The sequence below is a fragment of the Nannobrachium achirus genome, assembly GCF_963921795.1.
Source record: "Nannobrachium achirus genome assembly, chromosome: 13".
In the NCBI taxonomy this organism is placed as follows: domain Eukaryota; kingdom Metazoa; phylum Chordata; class Actinopteri; order Myctophiformes; family Myctophidae; genus Nannobrachium; species Nannobrachium achirus.
This window is the reverse complement of record NC_137833.1, coordinates 42,389,895-42,403,797: the sequence shown is the minus strand read 5'-3', so window position 1 is coordinate 42,403,797 and position 13,903 is coordinate 42,389,895. Positions and strand designations below refer to the sequence as shown.

General features: G+C 41.1%; 1 protein-coding gene across 1 annotated transcript; it reads left to right on the top strand.

Moving 5' to 3' along the window:
* The first annotated feature begins 4,532 nt into the window (after positions 1–4,532).
* Positions 4,533–13,513, top strand: macroh2a2 (macroH2A.2 histone). Its single transcript, XM_080739826.1, has 9 exons — positions 4,533–4,720; positions 6,534–6,715; positions 6,895–7,001; positions 9,458–9,652; positions 9,790–9,894; positions 10,039–10,138; positions 10,553–10,642; positions 11,068–11,242; positions 12,276–13,513. The coding sequence occupies exons 2-9, from the start codon at positions 6,544–6,546 to the stop codon at positions 12,439–12,441; spliced, it is 1,110 nt and encodes a 369-aa protein (XP_080595952.1). The 5' UTR covers positions 4,533–4,720; positions 6,534–6,543; the 3' UTR covers positions 12,442–13,513.
* Positions 13,514–13,903: the final 390 nt, after the last annotated feature.

Sequence of the window (13,903 nt, the reverse complement as noted above, 5' to 3'; positions counted from 1 at the left end):
TCCAACCACCTCTACAGCAGGGGTTTTCAAAGTGGGTGAACGGGGCACCCTGGGGTGCTGTGATGATGGCAGTCCAGGGGTGCCTTAAGATAATTTGATAATATTTGAAATGTATATTTGAAAATCATGAATATAGTGTAGGGGTGACTCAGATGAAAAACATATTTACAGGAGTGCCCTGAGCCAAAAAGGTTAGGGAACCCCTGCTCTACAGTAGCCTATGTGTCCAATGACAACAAGCAACTGAAATCCTAATAGGTGGATGTTTCTGCAAAATGTTAAGTTTAGTTTGTTTATGTTTGATAAAATGTCTTTCTAACACCCCACACCTTCTTCACACATTCTTGTGACTAAATAATACATAAATAATAATTAAAGCATGCTTAAAAATAATATTAATTATTATGATCTTTGTTTCAAAGGCTCAAAGCCCATGCAGGAAGCAATGTGAAACCATTGAAAGACAACAATTGAGCTGGGCCTACTCAGAGCTACTCTAGTCTTACACAATAACACAAACACACACTAAAACTTTTCAAAACAGACATGTTGATCGGTAGGCTAGCCTGGCTAGGACGGTAGACCAAACAGAAACACACCTGAATGCACAAAAAGGAATTTCTATGGAAAAACCCACAATTAACATTATCGTCTTCAGCTTTGTTTGCTTACCTATCAAACCGGCGACTTTGAAAGAGGCCTCGTCCGTTCTAATTTATACTTCTTCGACACCGGTGACCGTGTCGTGCACCGAAAACAGCCGATCTACAATCACGACACAATCATCCACTCGGCCTTTGTGGGCTTGTAGATCTTCTAGTATTTTCGCGGGACACATTTTATTCGCCCGCTCAAAATCTCTGCCTGTAGGAGGCGTTGGGCAGCTGCACACCCCTGTTACGTCATCTCCTAGAAGATACTACGCACTGTACGCAGTACGCATTGCTGAATTTGCTGAGTGTCTTGGAGGGAGGAAAGTTCACATTTTGCGGACCAAAGTTACCAAGTAAGCAAAAACTTTTAAGGTAATTCGACTTTTTGTCTTTCTTCAGTGTTTAATTTACGCACGGTAAGGTGCAGTGTATCATTGTATTTCCTGCTATGCTACATTTTCTGCAAGCACGGTCGGTTGGTTGTAACCACACTAACAAGACCGCGTTAAAGACAAATTAATAAAACAAACAAAACGTATTAATCACACAGTCCTTTTCTAATCCCTTTACTGGCTGCATTGGATGTGGATTCTGCAACTTAATGTAATTTTGGCCTTGTAACATTAATTAAACCTTGTATTAACGCAGACGCATATCATACCCATGATGATACCATTAGGCCTAAAGGTTCAATCAGTCAGTGATACATAAAATGTGAAGAAAATGGGTAGCCAAAGCAGTGAACACGTTTAGACGTGCATACTTTGCCCTCTCCTGGCCAGCAAGTCATTTTACAGTAGGCTAGGCAACAACCTGTTCAAAACTTGCTTGTCCATCTCTATACAAATATGGACATTTTGCGAAATAAAACCCGCTCATTGATGATTAGCTATTCATTTTATACATGTACACACATTTGAAAATTAAGTAGGCCTATTCAAAACTAACAGTGTGCATTTTGGGAACAGGTATATGTGTGGAAAAGGTTATCCTTTACTGCCCTCTATAGACGGTTTAAAGCGTGTCATTTCTGTAATTATTGGAAATGCATTCAATAGTGCCTCATATGGGCCAGTGAATCACACTGCCAAATGCCAATGAGTTCTGTTGGGGTCTAGTTGGGTTCGGGGACCCCCAGGGGTCCTTGAGGGGGTTCTAGGCTAGGAGGTGCACAGCAGAATAGCATCAAAATCAGTTTAACCCTATATCTGAAACTAGCTGATCTAGATTTGCTCATTCCAAAAGTAGTCTAGAAAATTTGGGAAGAATGGGATAATTTTTTAACATTTTAATCTTGTATGAGGCTCCTCGCACAAAATATTTTCAGATGGGGGTCCATCTGCAGCCAAACAGCCTACATATAAACGTGCGTAGGGGTCCTTATCTGAAAAAGTTTGAGAACCACTGTTCTGTTCTGTCAAAATTACAATTGTACTGATAAATCTAAGAGAAGACCTATTTGAGTTTTTTGAGTTTGGGGGTTTTAAGTAACTTAGTTAACTTAGTTACGTTCCCCCCATTTGGTCTAATTTAGCAGCCCTCTCTTGGTGCCAAAAATAGTTATAGACTAGTTATTGTGTTAGTTACTAACACAATAACTATTATAACTATTTCAGGCACCAAGAGAGGGCTGCTAAATTAGACCAAATGGGGGGAACGTATAAATTCCAGTACAATACAGTTTCCAATGTTTGAAGCTCTCTAAACAGAATTCCAGTGTCTTCAATGGTAATCAATTTCTTGCTCCAAAATGTTGAAAAAGTGAAGTGGAACATTTGCTCCCTGCACAATAGAACACACTATTATTATTAATCATGTTAATTAAAAAATAAGGAAAAAGGTTTTGATCTGCTTGTGTTAACATTGTGTTTCATTGATTGGATTTTCAATAATTACACTGTATGTTTTATAACATGTAACAACTGACTTGGTGGGGATCCTCTTTAAAAACAGCAAAGCAGGCTGGGGTTTAACAACTAAATTAAACCCTATAGTTGTTCGTGTCCCCCATGGATCTATACTGTAATAGGCCCCCTCCTGATTTCACCCTACACTAAATATCTTCACAGAAAATAGCTGACCCACATCTCTGGTATTTTCGCTGAATCTTTGCCCCCCCCAGAATAGGGGATGGTAGCCAGGGTTAATGTGGTTAAGGGGGATTATTGCACATTGGTGTGTGTGTGTGTGTGTGTGTGTGTGGGTGTGGGCATGGGCGTGTGCGTGTGTGTGTGTGTGCATGTGAGAGAGAAAGAAGTCAGTCACAATGGCAATGGAGCTGGCCTTCACACTGTACTTGGAGTGTGCACACACAGACTGACACAGTTATGACTGATGGAGGTGGAGAGGGGCGTTTTAATGTGGAAAGACTATTCCAGTACACCCACGAGTGAACCATGGGTTGATGACCTCCCTCAGTCAGGTCTGAAAACTCACCTCTTCCCACTCTACCTCAACCATTTAATAGCACTCCCCAGTCCCCAATCCTTATTGTGGCCTTTTGTTGGTTACTTGGCTTCCCGGAAACCGCAAGGTTCCTGGTTCAATTCATGTGAGAGTATCCTTGTGAGAAAGACACTGACTGAACCCCTAAATTGCTCCAGGTGAGCAGGTTGGTGCCTTGCATGGTTCATCCACCATCGGTGTAAGGATGGATCTCTTTGGATAAAGGCACTATAGTAATGCATTTTATGTACGTTTGTTGTTTATTAGATAGACAATGACATGTTTGCTTGACCACAAATGCCAAGAGTAAGTAGATAGCATGGTGTTTCGACATAATGCAAGGTTTGATGTTTACCTGTTATCCTGTTATCCATGGTTATTTGCATCACTAGCTAAATTGATGTATTTACTCTCTATTTACTTGACAATTTGTTGACTAAGATAACTGGTTCATTACTCTGATCTTGTGCTTTGTAAGTAGCTATCGATAAGAGTAGGCCCTATTTGCTAAATGCCAGCAACAAATATGCTTACATTATTCATAGAACATATTCAATGATGTACATTTTGATAACATAATTTCTCTGAAATGTTATTGTTAACCAACAGATTGTCCATGTAATACATAGTGGCAAATTGCCAATGGCAATGGTGGCTTGCTGAAGGAGATGGCTGCCATCAACCTTTCATTGTGGCTATTGACTTTGACAGATCAAAGATGGAGTCAAGTGATGTGATTGGCTCCTCTGACATTCTCAAATCCCATGTGGTTTCCTTTTGATGCATCAAACAAACTAGGGATTGTCTTGTCTGATTCATTTGCCATGAACTGGTGAAGTTTTTTTCCTCAACGCTTTAATTCAATGCATGATATATTCTATTTTAATTCTAAGTATCATCATCGCCTGTTAAACCTGGAATCAGTTCAGGGAAAGGTGATGCCTGCCTGGCTGCATATAGGCCCTTGGCTTACACGATGATGTGGATAAATAAAGCTGTGATAAAACCACACCAACCTGCCAACGATGAAATAAGAGATTGTAGGGGAAGCTCTGACTGTGTGGCTGTGCCTATGTGAGGTAGACTGGTCCATCCATCCAGTGGAATGGAGCGGTCATTTTAGGCTACACGTTGACCTACTGTACAGTACAACATCTATCCTACTACATGTGTGTTTCTGGGGAACAGCGGTGTAAATTTTAATATCGGATATTTTTTGCATAACCCCCCCATGCGAGCTGGTGTGTAATAATAACCCAATAACAACGAAAACAGTGTATTTTTATTTAATCTTTAAGCACATCGCGTTCCCTTTTCAACCAACATTATTGCTCCCTCGCTCGCAGCCATGTTAAGGGGGCGTTTTCACTGTGTTTTCCCCGTACAGAATTCTTCCCCTTTGCAGCATCAGTAGCACAGAGCCTGCCTTCGAAGATTGGACGGCGCTTCTCCCTGTAGTTTTTTCTTTTTTTCTTTTTTTGGCGACAGGATATACGGCACAAGGACAGCGGAATAGTTATAAACATAGCATAAAAAAATAACAGTCCGTCATTCCTTGGGGGAGTCAAAGAGGATCACTGTGCCCGGCGTTGATTCGCGGTGAAAGGAAGAAAACGATACAGGTACAAACTTGAGAATGTCATGTCGGCGCATATCCGGATCCATGGTGGAAGGAATGAACGCTATACTTTCCATGTCTGGATGAGATTCCACATCGACGGGGAATCAAAATGGGGGGTTGTTGCGTGTTGCAAAACGGGGAGGTGAACGCAACACGGCTCAGAGAAATGCCACGGCTGTGTGTCGGCGACATCTCTATTGTACAATGTTAATAATTACGACGGTTATTCATCTGGACGAGCGAGCCAGTCAAGCGAGGCCCCATGATTAGAGAGAGAGGTGTGCATAGGGTCGCTATACGTACGCGCAGCCTGTCGACTGCACGGAAAATGCACGTACTAAACGTTGTTTATTATTTGCTGCAGGATTGCGGATCATATTTTTAGGAAAAATATGTGACGCCCCGTGCTTTTACAAGGCCGTGCGTTGTTTGTTTTTGGTTGAACGGAATCGCCGTTAAACATACGTGCACCGAGGTGGTCTTGCACTGTAGGTACAGTAGGTGGCACGATCGCATGCATTCCCTTGTTTTTCATCATGTAACTTGTGCCAAGGGTGCATTGAGGTCGACGCACCCTATATGCTCACAGTGGAATGTCCATAATAATCCATTATGGGGTTATTTCACTGTTATGCCAGTGACGATAACTTGATTTGTTTTGCAATCATGCAACTACATTGCGCGCGTTAACAGTGCCGTTACTCTAGGCCGCAGCCCGTCAGTCCATGGCTGGATCTCTTGTTTACATATAGACTCCAAGGGAACGCACAACCTTTCAGCTGCAAGTCTTTACTTCTGGGAACACATGGTTTCAATAAAAAAAAAGTCCTTGACTTAGTCATTATAGTGGGCTAATTAGACCGTCATGGCACAATTGGAATCCTTTTATTAGGACAGGAAGGATATTTCCCCCGGTATATATACGATTTTAAAATGTATGACACGTAGACATATAATAAATCAATTACTGATGCATAAATTATGATAATCCACCACTGACAACTCTGCCCAAGATAAGATCCTCATTTGCTTGTTGACAGATTTGAAGGTTGCATGAAAACAGCATGGCCCTTTGAATGATTTCTGCTTGCAGAGAATCACAAGCACAAGCATTTCTCATTTACAGATGATGCTTCATAATCGGACTATGCCTGTTGCTTTTGCACTTCTGATTGCCTATATTACAGACTTATAATGTTCAGATGCAGCATGTTTTATCTTAGCTCTGCAACAGGGGTACCAGGGTGTATTTCAGGACATGTCACACACACCTGCTCTCACTACCGCTAATAGACTGCAAAAATAGTTTCAGCTAAACGCTTGAAATGGTGCAATAGATAGTCCATCTACAGTCCTCAAGGTTTGATTAAAAAAAGGATACGTTAAAAATTAATAAATATGGGTGAACTGAAGATTGAAAATACAGTCTACAGACCTTATTTATGTATTATAGTTTATTATTAGTTTATACAAATAAATTGAAATTTGATACCAATGTAACCACCAGTTTGTGAAACTACACATTTGAATTCTACAATAGTATAATATGCCTCAATAACAATGTCATAATTAGCCTGTCAAAACATAACTTGTACTGTAAATACCATCACATATCTTTGTCTCATTATTATTGCACTGTAAAATCCTCAGTTTTAATTTAACTATTTGTTACTCGGGAGAGTAGAAATGTAACCAAATGGACCACATTCGTTTGTGAAGATTAAAATGAATACTGAGGATTTTACTATTTAAGTACTAGTATTAGTTTGAGTATTAAGTGCCTTTCCCCTGTCTTCTTTTTGTCCATACATTAGCTGAAGCAGGATGTCAGCCCGAGGCGGGAAAAAGAAGGTTACCAAGCTTTCACGCTCGGCCCGAGCGGGTGTCATCTTCCCCGTCGGGAGGATGATGAGATATCTTCGCACAGGGACACACAAGTACCGCATCGGCATGGGGGCACCCGTCTACATGGCAGCTGTCATAGAGTACCTGGCAGGTGGGTCGGTGATAACACGCGCACACACACACACACGGAAGTACTGTACACATGTGCCCAACTGCACGTGGCACTCTATCCCATTTCTATAAGAATTCCTACAGTATGTGATTATAGTAGTAAATAATGTAGTATGATTGGTGTGATTGATTTCCACATGTGGTTTGTTTTGTGTTTAGCTGAGATCTTGGAGCTGGCTGGGAATGCAGCGCGAGACAATAAGAAGGGCAGAATAACTCCCAGGCACATCAAATTAGCAGTGGCCAACGACGAGGAGCTTAACCAGGTAACAATATACTGTGGATATGGTGTACACACTAACAGTGGGCCTGATTGATGTGTGGAAAGATCTTTCTTCAAATACATCTGGGATTTTAATTTCACAAGTGTAAAGTATTCAGACCTGCTGAAATGTTTGTTGCATCATTCATGAAACTGAGAAAACATCTAGCACTCAATACATGTCCATTTCACATAGTAATTTAGCAACGGACGCGTTTCAACCTAACAGGTTGTTGTTGCGTCATTCATGATATTTGGAACAGATACGTTTTTTTGCAGCCTACTTTAATTGTGGCGCTTACAGAATGTGACTGTACTGTAGGTCTGTATCATATCTGTATTATCCACACTAAAGTAGACGTGCATGTGGTTGCATTTATACACTTGCAATTTCACTTTCTGGTGCAGAAAAATTCTCACTCCAGAGAAATAGGTGTGTATGTCCTATGAGATTGATGGAGGTAATGAAGGTTTCAGTTTACACCAGATGATGTGTGTGTAACAGCTAATATTACGGCAGGCATGGACTGCCACGACTTTGTGGCTATTGGTTAACCTCGGCCTGGAACATCCGTGGTTAAGCCACATCTCCCCACAAAACTCATAACTGTCTCTTAGAGGAAAACACTTGTGAGTTGAAGCGATCATGTGTTTTTTCTATTGTGTCAGTATTTATTATCAAGAATGATTTTCTCGTAAACGTCTTGACCCTAAGTTCTCAGAAGTACTTGCCTGTTGGGCAAGTAGAGGTCATGTTCTACTTTCCCAATGCCCACTTGCCTGAGAAGTAAATTGTCCATTATAAAATGATAGTGTGTGTGTATGTGGGAGAGAAGGAGAGAGAGCGCTCTGGCCAATTTCCCGGCGGGAAACCTGAAAGCAAACTCCCCCTGCCCAAACATTTCATTTACTTGCCACAGGCAGTTGGGCAACCGTTAGTGTCGACCCCTGCATAAAGCCAGATCTCACATCAGTGACGTAGGGATACACTAATGTGACATTTCTGGCCGATACCGATAACCAATGTCACCAGTGCTGTTATGGTCTATAACCAATATTTACAGATGTTGAATATCTGTATAAAAACAAGTTCAAATTTTGTCCTCTCTGAAAAAAGCATATAAACACTGAATTTGAAAAAGCAATGGCTCTTTATTCCACAACTAGGGATGCATGATAATGAAAATGTGTTCCGTATCACAACATAAACAGTTCAATGTAGTATTTTTTATTTTAAAATGTTCCAACTTGTTGACTCTTTTGAAAGCGTCCCCAGAAAGCACTGATTGGATCTGCATTCTTCAACAAACATAATTATTATAAAATAGAACATCAGCTAAAATCGATATATTTTCATAACCAATACCGATATTGCATTTTAAGGTCTACATCTGCCGATACTGATATGATGACTGATTAATCGTGCACCACTAGTTTTCAGGTATGGTTTAACATTTGGACATTTTGTTTACGCTGATTAGCTTTATTCCATTACAGAATCAGGAAACCAACCCTAAAGGCCGGTCCATACTTTGACCGAAACCACCCTTTTTGGTAAAAGGTCCCGTTCGACTACAAAATGACATCGCTCATGACTTCTGAAAGCAGAGTTCAGAAATGTGCACGTCGGAAAGTCCAACGAACATTAAGGAGATACTATGGACAGGCCTTTAATCTAAAAACCTTGCCTTGTTTAGAAATGACAATATGCTAATTCTAGTTTAGACAAATAAATAAATGGTGATCAGACCTAAATCATGAAAAATGTGCTTGTCTATTCTAACAGTATTTTCTCCATCTTACATAATACATAAGATGAGTAATACTTGTAGAGAGCTTGTATTTCAGTGGATGCAGATTAAGCAAGTGACTGCCATCACAGAAGTGGGGCTTGAGATTAAAACAGCATTAGGTCTGCTTGAGAATAAGGCAACTGTGCTTCAATGTCTCATGTAACGGAACATTCTTATTAACCATTGCCAGAATCTTTAGAATCTTACCTTTTAATGTGCACAATGTGCACGCCATTCACAGCTTTCAAACAAAAAATCCGCTTGGAAATCCGTTCAGGCATTCAAAAGATATAGGCTATCCACAACTTTCCAACATCCCATCGTGCATTGCGCAGAAGGTGCGCGGCAGCTTCCGGCGCCGCAGCCGAGTGTGATCTACAAGCTCACAACGGTTGCATCTGCAACGTGACGTGAGCTTGTATGTCAGCTGTTCTCCGGAAGTGTCCCACAGATAATGCCACTGTGAATTCTCGCGGAAACAGGTGGATAGTGTTTTCTTCAAATGTAAACAAACATGGCTGCCATGTTTGAAAGATAGAGCTGTTCTGGGAGTCAAACATGCATTTCGCGATCATGCCGAAACCAGAAGTAGGAAGTAAGGAGAGTAGGGAGATGTGTTAAGAGCTACTGGACATTTTGACATTTGTCTTATTTTCCCACCCTTCAGCTTCTGCGAGGGGTGACCATATCAAATGGAGGGGTTCTGCCGCGTATTCACCCAGAGCTGCTGTCCAAGAAGAGGGGAGCCAGAGTGAAGGTGGACACCCAGGTGACTGTCCCTGAGAAGAGAAAGGAACGCTCAAAGACCTTGAAGAAACCATCCATCAAGAAAGGAAAAGGCAAACCAGGCCGCAAGCCACGGGTTAGTAGCTGTGGGGTTACAACAAGGATACACGATACTTAGATTATATGTACTGAAGTATACTGAAATATCACATTAACCAATATTTGTTCTGTCACCATATATGTGGGATTGAAATGTACCACTTTCTTTTAAAGACCACAGAAAACGACAAAGAAGCTGTGCCAAACTCCACAGTGGAAGATGGACCGGGAGAAGGATTCACCATCCTATCAGCAAAAAGCCTGTTCCTTGGACAGAAGGTACAATAAATAACGTTTCTGCCACTTGGGGTGGACCTCTAATTATCTGTCAGTAGTGTAAACAAGGCATAAGCATAAGTGCTGATAGTGTGTGTGAGACATTTTACATTTTTAATGTTTATCTTTTCCCATGCCAATTCACAGCTTTCGCTAACAGAGAGTGAAATCAGCAAAATTGGAACAATTAAGGTGGAGGGAATAATTAACCCTACAAATGCAGAGATGGACCTGAAAGACGGAGTGGGTGAGGAACATACTTATGTATCAGACACATCGTGTCACACTCTCACTCCCAACTTGTCACACTTGGTCAGGAGCCCCATGGCATCACTGGGTCAATGCACTGGGTACCCATTTATTGACTTTTCCATTGTTCAGGATTGTCTGATTCACGTGATTGAATGTGGAAGCGAAAGAGTACACATTTATGTTGCCGATAAGAACATTGCAAAATTGTTCAAAACAAGATAATGAATGTCTTTTGTCTGTTGACACAGCAGCAATGCATCCTATTTGCTTACCGATAGGGTTGGAATTGGTTATTATCCTTGTCGTCATGTCTTCTGCTACCGCGACCAAGTTTCAAAATATGATATTGGGAGTGAGAATGCGTTGACTTACCAGGTTCCTGTGCTTACCTGCTATTTTCTGTGCACAGGAAATGCCCTGGAGAAAGCAGGAGGCAGAGAGTTTTTGGATGGAGTCAAAGAGCTGCGAAAAGCACAGGGTCCCCTGGAAGTAGCGGCAGGTACTGTATGGAGACATCAGTATTGAGTTCTAGGATGAAGGAGATACAGTACACAGTACAGTTGCACAATGGAAATGATTGCTCTTTTGTTTGAGTATCCCGATACCATGACATGTATGTTAAGAACAATGGCAGTGAATTCCATTTTTGTTGATGCCTGTAAGGGCGGGGTGTGGGGGTGACAGTGCCACATCCCCACTCACTAGATCAGCTAATACAGATAGTCAGTGTATCACTCACGTAATCCAACAAGCATCCTAGACTACTAGAGATACCAGGTTCTCTTAAATGCCTAAATTGTAAAACTGTACTGCTGAGTGCTTTGCATAAACCACCACCAAAAGGCATTTTATGTTGTGGTAAAACATAACCTATTAAGTATACCTCTACCATTTTGTATATGTGTATGTCTTGGCACCTTTCAGTGGGAGTGAGCTCAGCCAACGGGATGCCAGCGCGCTACGTTATCCACTGCAATGTTCCCCAGTGGGGCTCGGAGAAGTGTGAGGACCAGCTGGAAAAGACGGTGAAGAACTGCCTCTCTGCGGCAGAGGAGAAAAAGCTGAAGTCCGTAGCGTTCCCCTCGCTTCCTGCTGGACGGTGAGCCCACTCAATAGCAAAAATAGACCATCTATAAGCTTGTCCATCTGATGGCAGGTTGAAGGTGGTTTTAATAGAAGTTTGTACATTGTAACAAAGTTACAGTAACTTGAACAGGGCCATTGCACATCAATAAATATAATTTTAGAGAGTCACGCTCTGTCATTTCCACATTTATCTATTCACTGGCTTCAGCAACTGATCTCAACTTTCACATTATTCAGACGGTGAGGAAGCCCAATTTTCATTTTGCCCAAATTCAAGCTGTTTATTAGCGCTTTCACACTTTTGTTCTCTAGGGCCGCAGTTTTGCAGTTAATGCGCATTTGGGGCCAAACGTGCATGAACATGCCCACGGGCTCGCTATGGGATTTACTCTGTATGCAACGTATGGGATCTGTCCTCATTTGCAAAGATCTCGCGCACGGTGGTGTGTGTGTGTACCTTCGTGTGTCTGCCCAACGCTGGGGTCAGTTTGTTTCACTTCTCCAGAGTCCCACATTACAGCTGTTACAGTATTAGCGTGTCCGCTATTACGTGGATTGCGCGTGTGCGCGCTGACACGCACAATGCAGACTGGTACGGCTGTGTTTGTGTTGTCAATTTCGTACAGCGACGTCGTACTGTTAGCTACACAGTCACACACAGCGAACACAGGCGCGCATGCGTGTTTGTGCTTACTGTGGGTCCATGATGTGGCGACTGGTGTTGTAACTGTTGCATGTAGTCACTTTTCCATGTGTGCACTATAATGTGCACACCCCATAACCCAAAATCTGCACATAATTTGGGAGCACATATCTTCGAACGGGGAAGGTCAATATCTTTAAATATGCCTTCTACAGATGGTTGTGACTTATTTGATTTGTTTTAAGAACATTGGCAGTCAAGTGGATTTTTAGTTAATGGCTGTTCTCTTGCACCAATAAACACAATTAGACACCCCTTTCCCATTATTTGTGACATACTGTGTGCGTGGCGTGCGCACACACACGTTTCTAAGCCCATCTGTTCTTCTTTCTCACCCACACAGGAATGGCTTCCCAAAGCAAACGGCAGCCCAGCTGATCCTCAAGGCCATCTCCAACCATTTTGTGTCGACAACCACCTCCTCGCTGAAAAACATTTACTTTGTTCTGTTTGACAGCGAGAGCATTGGAATATACCTTCAGGAAATGGCCAAACTGGATGCCAAGTGAGAACAAGCAACAACTGTGATGCTGTGAAAAAGGAAGTACATCCCCCTACACACATACAGAAGAAAGTTCATCTTTGTCGATATATTTAGGCATTAGAATTTTTTGTTTCGTTTCAATTATAGTGATAAAGGCAACAAAGTTCACAAAATAACCATGAAAAAACACCTTATAATCCCTTATGCGATGAAAAATTGCAATTTAAGTACACTCACAATCAGAACTAGCCAAGATGTATAATCAGTTATACAAACGTCTTTGAGTAGCTTGGAAGTCAAGCAGAGTAATATTAATAGTTAAAACACTATGCTGAAAAGGTACGTTTTCATTTGCCTCTTTCCTCTTTTGTTAGTTTTCTTCAGGGTGTTCTATATTTCAGAAGCTGAAAAGGAAAAGAATGTTGCTGGCAGCTGTTGAGCTCGGTTCACATAGTGGGAAATAACATACATAATAAATGTACTGTACATTTGTACCTTCAGTTTAAATGAAACTGATTGTCGCCATTTAAATTATTTTTACTTGAACGTAAGTGGTTAAAAGCTTTCCCTTAAAGCTTATTTTCAGTTTACAGTATATCCACATGCCCAAATGAAACAAAACAAATGTGAACTTTCGGAGAGGGTATACTTGATTTTTCACAGAAATGTAATTGCTTGTGTTGGGTGGTATTTTTTCTAACTGTTGGAGTTGAGTTATATTTTCTGATGGTTGGTTTGTTTGTTTTTTCTGCAGCTGTTGTTCATAGCTGATTGAAAGTAGGGGTTTTGATGTGGAATCTGCCTCATTAGGCATTATAAGAAGAAAAAAAAATGTTTGTGAGTGATATTGTGTATTGTACACATTTATGTTACGCTGTCCTTTTAAGAGATTGCATTCTTTCTAGACTAGAAATAACGTATACCCTACAGTTTGCCATTTATGATTCCTTGTTTAACGGATGTTGTTTTTACATTCCATGTACAAAGACAAGTTTGACTTTTTCCCCCTAGTCAGTTCCTCCTCTGTAGTTTCTGATATAATTAGTTTACTAAGAAAGAAAATGTGTTTCTCATTCTGCTTTGAAATAAAAATACAGATGTTTTACACCAGAAATCCATCTTATATTTATTCACACTTTCAGACATGGTTTAAAGTTTTACAGAAAGATTTTACACTAGTGGAGACTTAAGGGGTGATCACACGACAAATGCTTTGTCAGCAAAACGCTCGCTCTTCTGTCAAGCAGGGCTACCTATGACTGTCTTGTCCATCCATGGTCTGCTGCTAAAAATCAGCATACCTTTTTAATGGGAACAATATTTTTTAACAGTATATAATGTAATTTGAGATGCACTGACAAAGGCTATCAATGACATAAACATGGACCTTCATGAACATAAATGCCCCAGTCTGGACTGATCTCTAGGAACGAACCTCCACAGTCTCAAACCATTGCTGGACCTCCCTAGTGGCAACTGGCATGTTG